General features: G+C 38.9%; 1 protein-coding gene across 1 annotated transcript in view; it reads right to left on the bottom strand.

The window, feature by feature from the left end:
• Positions 1–16002, bottom strand: part of LOC141334138 (uncharacterized) — a 133065-nt gene that overhangs the window by 107784 nt on the left and 9279 nt on the right. Inside the window, exon 2 of the mRNA XM_073839274.1 lies at positions 15521–15955. Coding sequence (XP_073695375.1) covers positions 15521–15955 — 435 coding nt within the window. The remainder of the gene's footprint in view (positions 1–15520; positions 15956–16002) is intronic.

Below are 16002 nucleotides of genomic sequence, written 5' to 3'. Positions count from 1 at the left end.
ATCCCAGCACCAAAACCTAACCAGCATATGCTGTTTTTTTTCCAGCAGGCTGCATGTAGGCCTATTCATTTTAAAGCAGGTGATTTGTTTGTTAAATTAATATTTAATTAAACATATATACATAGCATTTTACTCACATGGAAACGGTAATATTAGTAAATCATTACAGATTTTGCTTATCTTAAGATGGCTTCACCATGAACGGCAGATCCAGTCATTATATAGATCATTTAACACCCCTCAAAAATACATAAGTGCCAGGCTTGAAAAACACAAATAAAGAAAAATACACTGATCAACGGACAGACGCATTAAAAAAATGTAACTGTTACCTATTTAGCCTTGTTTTAGACCCTCCTCGTTTAACGGGCGGACACGAGTTTATGTTTTAAAATGCGCGGGATTGCAGCGCTTGATATCCACTTCTGTTGCTTTGGAAATAAGTTATTAAAATGCAATTCCACGCAAACGGGCTCTACTAACGTTACTAAGAATTAAAAAAAATTAATCAGTTAATCAGTTAATCAGTGCTAATCGGCTATAGACCTATGTTGGACAAAATTGATCTGGATTTTACGTTACCTGTATTTATGGATAGCTTCTTGTAACTAGGTCTCTTTCATTAAACAACACAGTAGGCTATACAAATAGCTTTTTAAATAATGCATTAAAAGTAAAAAGCCCGGTAAAATGAGCATCACCTCTAGCAGCAGCTGAATTTTACGATATTTCAACGAAAATGCATATTTTAAAGGAATATTTTACTGATAAACAAACGTTTTGTGTTTAAACTGCTTGACCTGACTGTTTCTCCGCGCCATAAAGATGAGATCAACGATGTTTATTTTATTTTACATTTCGCGAATATGTCAATTAGCAAACTTCCCCACTGCAGCTAAATACGTCTTTATGAAATACTTATTCTGTTAAGGAATATACAGTTTATTAAAATACTCAAGTCATAACACTTACCGCAGTTGTAGCTCGTTGAAGCACACACACACTCTAGGCCTCCTAACGTCAAGTGACAGAAAAAGTCCGCCAAGCGGTTGCAAATTGGCTCAATGCGTATGTCCTTTTGCAATACTTTTTTTTTTTTATTATTATTATTATCGATTTATTTATTTATTGCTACTACTGAATTTTTTTTATTTTACATAATGTAATATATTACCTTTGGCAAACAGCTTAATTATAGATTTTAAAGGGTAGGCCAATTATTATTAATATATTTTTTTATTTAACACTCCAGAAAACAAATAACTTATAGCATTCAATAAAAAAAAGATACATTCAATATAATAACAGTCATAATTAATAAAAACAAGACTCTTAAGAATTAAAAAAAAGCTTGTACGAAGAAAAAAGTTCTTCTACTTGTATCTAATTAGAACTTTTTAGGGTTTCATAAAGAAATATACTTTGGAAGTAGTATATGACCTTAATAGTGTTATAAATGACCTTAGTTTATTAGTTTATTTTGATTATAATGGGTTAAATATTAGAACAAATATTAGAAATGTTCTTTTATATATATTTTATATATATTTTATATTATATTTTTTTTCCATGTAAAGTCAGTTAGTTTTATTTATTTATTTATTTATTGTGATGATGCAAATAGTAGAAAAAAAAATAAAGGTGCATACATAAATGACAATTGTTAAAGAACATAATATCGACAATGAAGCCCAATTTCCAGTGAAATATCTTCACAGTCCTATATGATGTCTTCACATCCGTCATATGTGTATTTTGAGTGTTAGTTTCTCTTCTCCAAATGATGTGGTTGTGATACTGTCTGAAATAAAGTTCAGAGTTACAGCGTGTAGCACAAATGGTCAGAATATGAATGTTATATATTGAGATGTATTTTGAGAGTGTGTTTTGAGTCTGATCAAATCAATAATGATGTGGTTTTAAAAGTTAAAGATTCGCTAAAGGCTCATAGTTGAGTTCACTCAAAAATGAAAATTACCACTTGAGCCACCCTATAAATGACTTTCTTCAGACGGACACAGTCAAAGTCATTATTAAATATATCCTGGCTCATTCAAGCTCTGACATTTGATGTTAATGTTTCTCCGAGGTTAGTAAAAGTTGTATTTTAGTCACAGGTGCTGGTCATATAATTAGAAAATCTTCCATTCAAGAAGTGAAACTTTTATCATGTGTACATTAATTCCACACAGACTAATTTCAAGTGTTTATTTCTTTTAATTTTGATGATAACTGACAACTAATGAAAACCCCAATTCAGTATCTCTGAAAATTAGAATTTTACTTAAGACCAATACAAAGAATGGTTTTTTAGAAATCTTAGCCAACTGAAAAGTATGAACATGAAAAGTATGAGCATGTGCAGCACTCAATACTTAGTTGGGGCTCCTTTATCCTGAATTACTGCAGCAATGCGGCATGACATGGAGTCGATCAGTCTGTGGCACTGCTCAGGTGTTATGAGAGCCCAGGTTGCTCTGATAGTGGCCTTCAGCTCTTCTGCATTGTTGGGTCTGGCATATTGCATCTTCCTTTTAACAATACACCATAGATTTTCTATGGGGTAAAGGTCAGACGAGTTTGCTGGCCAATTAAGAACAGGGATACCATGGTCCTTAAAGCAGGTGCTGGTAGCTTTGGCACTGTGTGCAGGTGCCAAGTTCTGTTGGAAAATGAAATCTGCATCTCCATAAAGTTGGTCAGCAGCAGGAAGCATGAAGTGCTCTAAAACATCCTACAGCTGCATTGACCTTGGGCCTCAGAAAACACAGTGGACCAACACCAGCAGATGACAAGGCACCCCAAACCATCACTGACTGTGGAAACTTTACACTGGACCTCAAGCAACGTGGATTCTGTGCCTCTCCTCTCTTCCTACAGACTCTGGGACCCTGATTTCTAAAGGAAATTCTAAATATACTTTCATCAGAAAAAATTACTTTGGACCACTCAGCAGCAGTCGACTCCTTTTTGTCTTTAGCCCAGGCAAGACGCTTCTGACGCTGTCTGTTGTTCAAGAGTGGCTTGACACAAGGAATGCGACAGCTGAAACCCATGTCTTTCAAATGTCTGTGCGTGGTGGCTTTTGGTTCTTGAAGCACTGACTCCATGCAGTCCACTCTTTGTGAATCTCCCCCACATTTTTGAATGTGTTTTGTTTCACAAATCTCTCCAGGGTGCAGTTTTCCCTATTGCTTGTTCACTTTTTTTCTACCACATCTTCTCCTTCCCTACACCTCTTCATTAATGTGCTTGGACACAGAGCTCTGTGAACAACCAGCCTCTTTTGCAATGACCTTTTGTGTCTTGCCCTCCTTGTGCAAGGTGCCAATGGTCGCCTTTTGGACAACTGTCAAATCAGCAGTTTTCCCCATGATTGTGTAGCCTACAGAACTGTTATTGATGTTTTAATCTGGTTATGATATTTGTGTGGCATTAATGAAGTGTTTTAAACCCCGACCCATTTTAAACCCTGCCCGTGTGGGTTCTACCTTGGGTCCATGCAGGCAGCCTATATGGGACTTGTTGTGTTTGCCCGTCGACCCATATGTGAAACCCATATGAGGCTCATTTGGATGTATGTGATCATACATGGCTGTATATATGGAGGTGTGTCTCCCCACTTGTTTCATGTCTGATGAAGGGCTTGGGCCCGAAACGTCACATGTGGTGAGCAACTATTAAAATTGCTAGGAGCATTTTCTGGTGTGCGGACTCATTGTTTACCTCATTTGTGTTTCCCCATTCAGCACCCACATAGATGATACCGGTGTGGGTTCTACCTTGGGTCCATGCAGGCAGCCTATATGGGACTTGTTGTGTTTGCCCCTGTCTGACCCATATGTGAAACCCATATGGGGCTCATTTGTGTTTCCCCATTCAGAACCCACATAGATGATATCAGTGTGGGTTCTACCTTGGGCCCATGCAGGCATCCTACATGGGACTGATTAAGTTTGCCCATGCCAAACCCATATGGTTTATCAAATCGGGCCCCATATGTGTTTCCCCATTCTGAACCCATATAGACAGTAACTATATGGGTACTACCTTGGCCCCATGTAGGCATCCTACATGGGACTGATTAAGTTTGCCCATGCCAAACCCATATGGTTTATCAAAGCAGGCCCCATATGTGTTTCCCCATTCTGAACCCATATAGACGGTAACTATATGGGTACTACCTTGGCTCCATGTAGGCAGACTGTATGGGATTAATTGAGTTTGCCCATGCCAAACCCATATTGTTAATCAAAGCGGGCCCCATTGTATTTCCCCATTCTGAACCCATATAGACAGTAACTATATGGGTACTACCTTGGCCCCATGTAGGCAGCCTATATGGGATTAATTGAGTTTGCCCATGCCAAACCCATATGGTTTATCAAACCGGGCCCCATATGTATTTCCCCGTTCTGAACCCATATACACGGTAACTATATGGGTACTACCTTGGCCCCATGTAGGCAGCCTGTATGGGATTGATTGAGTTTGCCCATGACTGACCCATATGTTAAAACCATATGGGCCCCACTTGTATAGCCCATTTTGAGCCCACATGCTCATTTCTCATTAGTGACCCAGTTGGGACCCACATGGGGAGCCCACCTCTTTTGACCCATGTGGGACCTACTTAGGTACCTCAAGTGGGCCCCAGATAAGATGCCCATTTTGGGACCATGCCCACTTGGTACCCATATAGCCCAAGCATAAACCATGTGGGCCCCAGATATGCATGTTGGCTGGGTCTTTGCATGAATTTTATCAGTTTCTTGCAGAGTTCAGAATTTGAGATGAAGGACGCCCTAAAACATTTTTATTTGCCAGAAGGACGGTTTCTGCTAGGATACTCCTCAATTTCTTCCTCGTCCTTTCTGTAAAAAATTTAGTTAAGAGCTTCTAGGGTTTGCCAATTATCTTAATTAATTACTATTGACACAATTCTAGAAAGTATTCTTACGAGGAGACTGTAGCAGTCAGAGGAGATGAAAAGTTAAAACACTGTCAACAAACGCTATATACACCGGTGGCAAGATCTGCAAACTAACACAGATGCTGAATGTCTGAAGAAGATCAAGTCACTGTGAGCATCTCTTGAAAATATACTCTGTATTTTTAGAGAAACATTGACTGTGAGTTTAAAATGGTTGATTTTGACTGTCTGAATGAAACCTTTAATTAAAATTGTATTATAATAAAGTTTATTTTATGTGAATGTTAATGAAATATGATTTACATTTCCCCAGATTATCTTTTTTTAAAACGTGCATATAATCTGTGCTAAAATATGATTATAATATAAACAAGTTACATATTAAGATCTCAATTTTCAGTTGTTAAAATAAAAGTCATTAATAACAGATCCACACTGAAAATGTACAAATCTTCTTTAAGGATTGGATGGAAATGATAATACTGTCTGTATTTGATCTTTTTTATTTCAATGGTGATGTTCTTTTATGTAAGCAGTTTCGGTTTAATACAGTTTTTGCAGTGTAAAGGAATATGGTTCACTGATTATTACCTTTTCAGTTTCATTAATTGGCAAAAACATGCAAACATATTCAGCTGTTACTCAATATCTTCTTTTGTCAACTGTGAAAGGTTTAAGTAATAAATACAAGACACAATAAACAGTTTATTAGAAACGTTAACTAGAAGCACATCCAAAAAAATGTTGTATTAGTGTTATGATTTTAGTGAAGGTAAATGTTTTGAAAGCAAAATACCTTTAATACACCTGCAGGAAAATGAAGATCAGGAGACTTGTTTGAGCTGGTTCTGTGTGTCGCTGCGGTCATCCAGACTGACTAAAGCACTCAATCACTGGAGTTTTATTCAAATTTCAGGAGGCCGTTCTTACAGATGAAGACAAAGCTCTCAGATCACAAGCTTAAACACAGTATTCAAAGGATGTGAGCAGTTTGTTTTAAATGAATATATTTAGCTTTAGGAGTGTGTGAATATGAATGTGAAATGATGGTAAGTGTCATCTTTTGTCTTTATTGGCTGTTGATGTTTCTGCCTCATTTCTTTAATTGGTGTCTTTGTTTCTGATCAATATCTGAGTTAAATATGAATGCAGAGGCTGAAGGTGAGACTTTCCCTGATCTCTGTGATAATGAGTCTATAGTTCTGCTGATTGGATTAGAGTCGCTGAAAATCTGGGCAAATTCCTGTAACTGCTAACATCCTTTGCATATTTTATCTTCTAATGATGATCCTGAAATCTGAATAAAACTACAGAGATTGAGTGCTTAGTCAGTCTGGATGACTGCAGCGTCATACAGTAACATCTCTATCAAGAGTCTGATGAAGATTCACTCAGTCTCCTCTCACTTCTGAGTTTACTACAGGTGTAACTGAATATTGTAGGTATTTGGTTTTTAGAACATTTAACTTCACTAAAATCATAACACTAATATAACAAAATTGTACTTTTTGAAGAATGTACTTCTCGACTTTGAGTTTCTAGTAAAGCAGGTATTGTATCTTATATTTATTAACTAAACGGTTCACTGTTAAGTTTGAACTGATACAGTTGAATTGAATTGAATTGAATATACTTTATTAATCCCTTGGGAAGATCCCTCAGGGAAATTCAGGTACCAGCAGCAATACACACCGACAATAAGAGCAAAATTAATTAAGAAAATAAATAAATAAATAAGATTTAAAACTAGAGTAAAAAAGAATTATGTACAACATTGCACACCAGCATAGATAGTAAGAGAGATTATGTACAAGCGTTACACACCAACATAGATGGTACAGATGAGTATTGTACATAAAATTATAAATTGTTACACGTGTGTTGTTTCAGATGGACTATAGTTCTCCCCCTTCTCATTTATTCTCCCTCTCCTGCCAAAAACAGAGTTGTAAAGTTTGATAGCTCGTGGGACAAAGGAGTCTCTAAGTCTATTAGTCCTGCACTTGGGGAGGAGCAACCTGTTACTAGTCAGACTACTCTGGGCACTGATGACAGTATGCAGGGGATGACTGGTATCATCCACGATAGCCAGAAGTTTTTTTAGTGTTCTCCTCTCTGCCACTGTCACCAGGGAGTCCAGCTTCATGCCAACCACAGAGCCGGCCCGCCTGATAAGTTTGTCCAGCCTATTAGCACACCTTTTATTTATGTTTGGACTATATCCTGTGATGATATTAACACCATCCCAAACCTCCTTCATGCGGTTCTCACTCAGTTTCTTCTCCACCTTATTCCTGTAGGTGTCCTTTGCCTCTTTCAGACATTGTTTCACTTCTCGCTGTGCTGATTGAATAGCCTCTCTGTCTTTGCTCATGAAGGCCGCCTTCTTCCTATTGAGAGCCGCTTTCACATTCTGTGTTATCCAAGGTTTATTATTTGGGTAACAACGGACAGACTTATTGGGGGAGACAACGTCCAGACAGAAGTTAAGATAGTCAGTCAGGCAGTGAGTCTGCTCCTCTATATCCTCACCATGTGTTTTCAGCAATACATCCCAATCAGTGATGCCAAAGCAATCCCTCAGAGCATCCTCTGCCTCAGGTGACCACTTCCTGATTAAACGTGTAGTTTTAGGCATCCTTTTAACCAAAGGGATGTACTGTGGCTGCAAGTGAACCAGGTTGTGGTCAGACTTTCCAAGTGGGGGGAGGGGGATAGCTCTGTAGGCGTCCTTTACGTTGGCATACAGCAAATCTATTATTCTATTATGCCTTGTGGGACAGTCTACAGCCTGGTAAAAGGAGGCCAAAGTAGAATCCAGGGAAGCATGATTAAAGTCCCCAGATATAACCATAAACGCCTCAGGGTGCTTTGTCTGCAACCTTGCTGTTACTGTGTGTATCTTCTCACAGGCAGCTGATGCGTCCGCGCTCGGAGGAACATAAACACAGAGCACAATCACGTGACTTAGTTCCCTCGGCAAGTAATACGGCCGCAGGCTAACAGCTAACAGTTCCAAGTCCTGGCAACACAGTACCTTTTTCACTGAGACATGCCCTGGGCAACACCAACATTCGTTCACATATATGATGAGCCCCCCGCCTCTGCTCTTCCCACACGCGTTCGTGTCTCTGTCGGCTCTCACAGCGGTAAAACCCGGTAGATCGACGTTAGCATCCGGTATCGCATCAGTTAGCCACGTCTCTGTGAACATGTATAAGCTGCACTCACGATAACTCCGTTGATTGTTCAGCGCAAACAGCTCGTCAATCTTATTCGGTAGTGAGTTGACATTCCCCATTATTACCGAGGGAATTGCTGGCTTAAAACGTCTACGTGCAGCTTTTATTTTCGCTCCAGCCTTGCAGCCTCTGTACTTCCTCCTCAGCTCTGCCGGGACATTGTGCTGTATTCCAACGTTAGTCCTTAGTGCAAAAAGCTCTTCTCTTGAATAAACAAGACAACTGTCGCATGGTGGTGGCATGTTAAAGTTTAGATATATCCACAGGATACATAAGTAAATCAAATAAATAAGTAACCACATTAAAAAGAAAAAAGAAAAAAAAGTAACACTAAGGTGCGTAGGAGACACTGGTAAGGCAGCCGTTCCCTACAGCGCCGGAAGTGTTGTTCCCCATTTAAAAAAAAATAATAGACTAAATAGACTAAGATCCCACAGAAGATTATTACATTGCATCAAATTTAACTCTGAAGATGCATTAAAATTCTCACAAAATAATTTGTAACTTCTGTTTTACAGCCTTGGGGAACCCCGTATTTAATTTCTTTATTTTGAGATATATGGTTATTAACCATCGCATATTGTTTACAGCCATATAGGTAGCTTTTGAACCAGTCAAGTGCTACTCCTCCGCCATAATGATGTAATTTCTCCAGAAGAATATTAAAATGAATAGTATCAAATGCCTTGGATAGATCAAGGAAAACACCAACTCCACAGTCACCCTGGTCTAAAAATCGTTAAGGTCTAGAAAAGCCATAAAAGTAGAGTTCTGTTTCCTGAAACCATACTGTGAACTTGTGAGAATATGAAGCTTATTCAAATAATGACTTAACCTGATATGTACCACTCTCTCTAATACCTTAGACAGAGATGGTAGAACAGAAATTGGACGATAATTGCTCATATTGTTTTTATCACCTGATTTATAAATTGGAGTAATTCTGGCTATTTTTGTCTTACTTGGCACCACACCATGCAGAAGTGATAAGTTAATGCAATATGTTAGTGGCTGTGCTATCATGTCTGCAACAGCTATCAGTATTTTACTGCATATTCCATCAACCCCTGCTGTACGAGAGTTCTTTAAATTTATAATTATTTTATGAATTTCAGTTTTGTCAGTAGGTTCCTGCTTCAGCAACGCTACAATGAGGCGAACCACAAAGTGTCATTACAGATGCAGTGTCTCCTTTCCTTTGTTGGGGAACAAGGGTTACAGTTGTAACCCAAAATGTTTTGCATGTTTGCAGGCCAATGTTTGAATGAAATGGGTAAAAATTACAGCTATTTTCATTATTCACATTTTTTTACACACCTTCTGTTCACTTAAAATTGAGTATTCAGACAGACCATTGTTTAAATGTATGTAATAATAAGCAAAAACAAAATAGTTTAGGCTCAGCCTTAAGGTTAAGCTTAAGGCATCCAGCAAACCCCTAAATTGCACTCCTCCATCCAAGGCTGTGAATAGAGCAAGCTCAGGTCGCAGCACCCCTAACCCATGGTCATCAGGACACATCACAAGAGCATCGGCAGCAAGCCAGTGGTGGACGAAGTACACAAAACAATTACTTGAGTAAAAGTACAGATATGTATAATACAATATTACTCCAGTAATTTTTCAAATTTAGTGAAAGTACAAAAGTACTACATTTTTTGTGTACTTAAAAAAGTACTGAACTATTTTGCAATTTTATGTGGCTACTTAATTTATTTTTATATTAGCATATCTTTTTTATAATCCTACTGTTCAAAAAGCTTTGGATTTTCCCAAAATAACCACTAACCTATATGGAGTCAAGATATATTTTTGTTGTTGATATGGACTACTTTGACGAGAGTGATGTAGTTTTAAAGCTTGTTTTGCAGAACGTCACAGTTATAAATGAAATGAGAATAAGGCTTGAAGTTAGAAAGAACAGTAATTATATTTTCATCATTTTTTTTTTTTTTTCTCAAACATTGTCTGTGGTGTAAAAACACCCCCAGAGGGCATCACTTCCCACTTCGATAATTACTATAGTTACCATGTTCTGAACATCACATCTTTTCTTTTTCCCTCAGATGTAATCTGTCTCAGTGGTTGATTATAAATATTTGGACTTCATACCTGAAAATTACCTCAACTTAGCACCACCAAGCTTGTTAGCTAGGGAGTTTGCATCAGCTAACAATATTTACTTATTTTCAGTATGGTTATAAATAAACATTCATATCTATCTACTAGGCTAGTTGATCCAAGCAATATATAAAAAATTATACCGTTTATAAACAATATAAAAACAGACGTCACATAGGGCTAAATGCGTAGCATTTTGCTAAAATTGTTAAGGTTACAGCAGTTAGGAATTCCCTATAGCCTATGTTACATATTTGGGAATATATTTTCATATTTTTTTAAGTTCTTTAATAAGGTTATCAACACGTCACGTCACGAAAGCGCCAAGCAGCTCCTGTTGCCAGCCACAAGTACATCAAGCGAACGCACATTCAGCTCTGCAGGCCTGGTGCTATGCGTATTTAAATCTCCTCTGATGCGCATTATCCTGCATTAGCCAAAATCATGACAGTCAACCACATCCAGTCATATGTGAATGAATGTAAATATTCGCTAAAAACACACAATAAAGACAGCAATGATGCAGTCAGGACTGTGGCGCCTGCTTGCTTTGAAAAGTATTTGGTTATTGCGCCCGCTGCGTCTCCCGCACCCTAGTCATTTTAAACTGTACATAATAACAAAAACAATACCTTACAAATAAAAATGTGCAGATTTTTATGATCAGAACTTCCTTAAACCAGTGAACCTGTAAACCTTTCAGTCCAAGGATCCAGTAAACGAATGCGTTCAAGTAGAAAGTTCAAAACGATATTCATAAATGAAGCATATATACCCACTTTTCTTCCGGCACCACTAACGTTACACCACTTATTATCTTGTTATTAATATGATTTGATTTATGGTTCATATTCGTAATCGCATATTATGTTGTTGCCAATTTAAAGGGCGATGTTTACAAGCACTTACGGGCAAAAAAAAAGGTGTTTTCATTTGCATTACAATGCATAGTATGTCTATTTAATGGACGCGGGTGCGGGGCGGGGCGGGTTATAAAAATAAACACAGTGGGTCGGGCCAAATAATTTCATAATAGCGGGACCTGCAGGTTGAAAAAAAAACCCGACCCGCGCATCACTAATTGAGACAATTATGTCGATGTGTCTACATTCAATCATTTCAGTGGGCTTAAATATATCACCCTTTACAGCAGATTTAAACAGTTACAAACAGCAAACAACTGACAGTTACAATAATTAATCTTAGAAATTCAACATTTTAACTTACTTTTCACAGCACCAGTCGCGCAAGCGCTCACAAGATCTCCCGGTTCTTATTTGTGAATCGTACTTGCTCTAAATAGCTAATATTCAGTGAGTTGTCGACTCAAGAACAGCTGCAATTGGACCAGTTTAAGATGTGAATGAATCGTTTGGTGCAATTTGCACAATGACTTAACACTTTCATTGAAAAGAATAAGTTTGTTCATGAATCAGACACTGCTTCTACGTCTCGGAGCAAGTGATCTAAAACAATTTGCAGCCGATGCCTAACCACACTCCTAACCCCCTCTCCTACCCATCTCCGCTAACAGTGCAAGCCCCAGCGCCAGCTATTCCCGCTCTCCTTCCCACTTATTCTTCTGCCTCAGAAGTCACTCATAGTGTGAGTATGCCACTGCCTTTGACACAAGCTACAGTACCAGCTATTCCCTCTCTCCTTCCCTCTGTTTTCCTCCACCCCAGGAATCACCCAAAGCACGAGCACGCCTCCACTAATGGTGCCATCTTTTCCTCTCCTTCCCTCATTTTCTTCTGCCCCAGCATTTTTCGCATTAGGCCCATCGGCGTAGCAACCAAAAAAAATTTAGGTAAAAAACACCTCATAATCCATCTTTCATCCTCACATAATTCCCAGTTTCCGAGCATTAAGAGTCTCGTCCCTGTAGGATTTCAGTTACGCAAAACACAAGTAACGAACAAATCTCCATACTCCAAGGACGATCAAAGATTCTTTTATCTGAACCATTTGCCAAAACGGCGTGAAGCCACTGGGCGACTCTTTGTCTACGCCAAAGCTCCGTCTGCCGATCGCCCCTGGAAGCAAAGCAGCAATAAAGGATAATCCTATCAAATTAACAACTAGCTATTTGTGCTGAGAGACTCATTAAAACAAACAGAGATTTGTCACCTTCACCAAACACATGACTAAGAATTCGCTGACACAGGAAGAGGGCAATCTGCAGGGATCACCCCCTCTTCTGAGACCCTCCAAAGAACTGGTCGCCTGACCCATTTGTGACTTGAGTTAACAAATCGAGTTAAGAAAAATGAGGGATCACAGGATAGCCTTCCTGCTGCGAAACCCCCCTCAGAATTCCCTTCACACTGCACGAAAATGAACTCACGCTACGTGCGTTACATGCTATCAAATATGATGCAAAGGCGAAAAAGAAACAAAGAACTCTATTTCAATCAATCGAACTTACTATGCGAAGGTATAGGGCACCCTCCTTCCTGTATGTTCAATGTGTGCCGTGTAATCGTGTACTTTACTATTGTGTGCCTAAATTAACCAAGTTATTAAATATGTATCCCATGTGTTACCTTATATTTCTATATTTGGTTTTGTTTGAAAGGTCATAACGAATGCAGGTTGTCTGAGTGAATGAGAATTTTATGCATTGCTGTAGTTTATGATAAATGATAGCCAAATTGAAGATAAATCTGTGTCCTAATAAGTCACATGCCAGAAGGAGTTGCATCAAGTGTGACCCCGCCCCCGTGTAAACGCCATTGGACTTCAAGCCCCAGGGTCGTGTCTAACAGACCCCTTAAAACCTATTGGCCCGAACCAGAAAATTGGCTTGAATTTGCGCTTGAAGTGCCGACTTGAACTGATTTAACTGAGCGAGAAGAGCCCCGAAACATCCTGAAAGACTCTAAACTTTCTCTGCCGAAGATCGCCTGCTCGTTCCAGCTACAAGGCATTCTTGCCCTCCAGAACTCACAAGAAACTGAAAAGACTTTCGCATCCCGGTTTGAACGTTCAGAGCCTACGCAACCCATACCCAAATCAACTTTAAATTTGAGTTAATTCTTACATCCCGCTCAAATAATTTTCTCTCCACTATCCTGACATTTACATAGCCATCACCATGATCAAAGAAGCAGGTAGCAGTGCTTGGCTGGACAAAGTTCACATTACCTCTGCCTTTAAAGTCATGCCCATCCACCCAGATGGCTTTAGAAGCAGCCCTAAATTCTTAGATACCTGTCAGAAGCAATTAGTTTTATCCTCTCCAATAATTATCATTTACCTTATTTGATTCATCTTTTAGGTGTTTTCTTAATCATCTTGCCCCCCCCAACTCCTTCCCAGCCGCACATCTCTCGACAACCCAAAAGCTTTTCCCCTCACCCAAGACAAAAGCATAGGCCCTAGCACCTCCATTCAATTCTTTGGTATAAATTTGGATTCACAAAAATTTCAAGGCCGCCCCTTCATCTACCAGCTCTTCTTCCTCGCATCCTCCGCACACACTTTGGAAGACCAAATATTCCTAACTGACTCATGCCTCAACAAACGAAACCTATGGATAGCCTTCCTTAAGCATGGAATGGCTTATCCTTTTTCTACAACAACCTGCTTTTCTCACCAATTGATATACAGCTATTTACCTACGCTGCCCCTTCCATCGGGTTTGGAGGTTTTCTCCAAGGCCATAGGCTCGCCTCCACTGTTGCCAACCGGAATATTTATCGTGTGTGAACGTTTGCCGCCTGCCTATTACCGACCCTCGCTCGTTGCACGGACTTTCCCCTTGGATCGCCACCCGCCTCAACCCATTGACTGGACTATCGATTCCCCTTCCTGTTTGTCTTCACCACACCAGTTTGCCATTGTCGACTATTTACTATATAATGACTATATATATATATGACTATATAATTATAACAGCCTTCGACAAAGCTGCAATATTGATGGTAGAAGAGAAAAGCAACTGACTGTGCAAATTAAATCCATGCACATGCTGATGTTGAAATGCTAACAGTGTCCTTTATTGTGCTTCAATCAAAAAACTGTGTGTTTCACCCTTAAATTCATGGCATACAAATATGAAGTTCTTAAATCGTAGACAGAGCAAATACATTGTCTATCGTCCATATTATTCTTTGCACATTTATGCATTAAGCTCAGTCCAATACAATATAGCTAGTTGACATGGTAAAGTGTACCATGAACCAAACACTTTGGTTTAAAATGTAAATTAGAATTTCTATCATTGTAGGAGCCCTATATAGGATTCTTATTGGAATCGTTTAGGATTGTTTTGACAAGAGAACATTTTGCAGATTCTGAAAGGGGGATGTAAACTTTTGACCTCAGCTGTAACTGTGCTTTCAACAATGTGGTTGCAGAGAAACAAAGAGGTGTGTATGTTTGTAGAGTAATTTACAACAGCTTTGATTGTGGCCAATCAAAATAGAGGACCGGATCTGTCCGTTCTAGACATTTTGTTTGAAACTCTGTCCATGTTAAGGTGATCTGTTAGGCTTCTCTTTATCGTGAATTTTCATGTGCCTGTACAGGCTTCCTTTTTGACTGAAACTCTTTCCACACTGTTTGCAAGTGTAAGGCTTCTCTCCAGTGTGAACTCTCATGTGTCTGTTAAGGCATCTTTTTAGAGTGAAACTCTTTCCACACTGTTGGCATGTGTAAGGCTTCTCTCCAGTGTGAAATCTCATGTGTCTGTTAAGGTTTTCTTTTTCAGTGAAATTCTTTCCACACTGTTTGCATGAGTAAGGCTTCTCTCCAGTGTGAAATCTCATGTGTCTGTTAAGGTTTCCTTTATCAGCGAAACTCTTTCCACACTCTTTGCATGAGTAAGGCTTCTCTCCAGTGTGAAATCTCATGTGTCTGTTAAGGTTTCCTTTATCATTGAAACTCTTTGAACACTGTTTGCATGAGTAAGGCTTCTCTCCAGTGTGAAATCTCATGTGTCTGTTAAGGTTTCCTTTATCAGTGAAACTCTTTCCACACTCTATGCATGAGTAAGGCTTCTCTCCAGTGTGAAATATCATGTGTCTGTTAAGTTTGACTTTTTCAGTGAAACTCTTTCCACACTGTTTGCATGAGTAAGGCTTCTCTCCAGTGTGAAATCTCATGTGTCTGTTAAGGTTTCCTTTATCACTAAAACTCTTTCCACACTCGTTGCATGAGTAAGGCTTCTCTCCAGTGTGAAATCTCATGTGTCTGTTAAGGCTTCCTTTTTCAGTGAAACTCTTTCCACACTGTTTGCATGAGTAAGGCTTCTCTCCAGTGTGAAATCTCATGTGTCTGTTAAGGTTTCCTTTATCACTAAAACTCTTTCCACACTCGTTGCATGAGTAAGGCTTCTCTCCAGTGTGAAATCTCATGTGTCTGTTAAGGCTTCCTTTTTCAGTGAAACTCTTTCCACACTGTTTGCATGAATAAGGCTTCTCTCCAGTGTGAATTCTGATGTGACTTTTAAGGTGTGCATGTTGTTTGAAACTCTTTCCACACTGACAGCAAGTGAAAATACTCATAGTTCCTGTATTTTGAGCACTTTTTTGTTTAGAAGTCTTTTCAAACTCTAAAGAACCAAAAGACTTTTCTCCAGGTACGAAATTATGAAGATTCTCAAACTGATCTTTCTCTTCAGTTTCATTCAGTACTTCTCTCTCCTCTTTCAGTGCTGTAAGGTCTAAGGTGGAAAAACAAAGAGATAAAAGTTAACCCCAG

This window comes from Garra rufa, chromosome 4 (genome assembly GCF_049309525.1).
Source record: "Garra rufa chromosome 4, GarRuf1.0, whole genome shotgun sequence".
Taxonomy (NCBI): domain Eukaryota; kingdom Metazoa; phylum Chordata; class Actinopteri; order Cypriniformes; family Cyprinidae; genus Garra; species Garra rufa.
The sequence above is the reverse complement of the archived record's forward strand: the minus strand, read 5'-3'. Positions and strand labels throughout refer to the sequence as shown.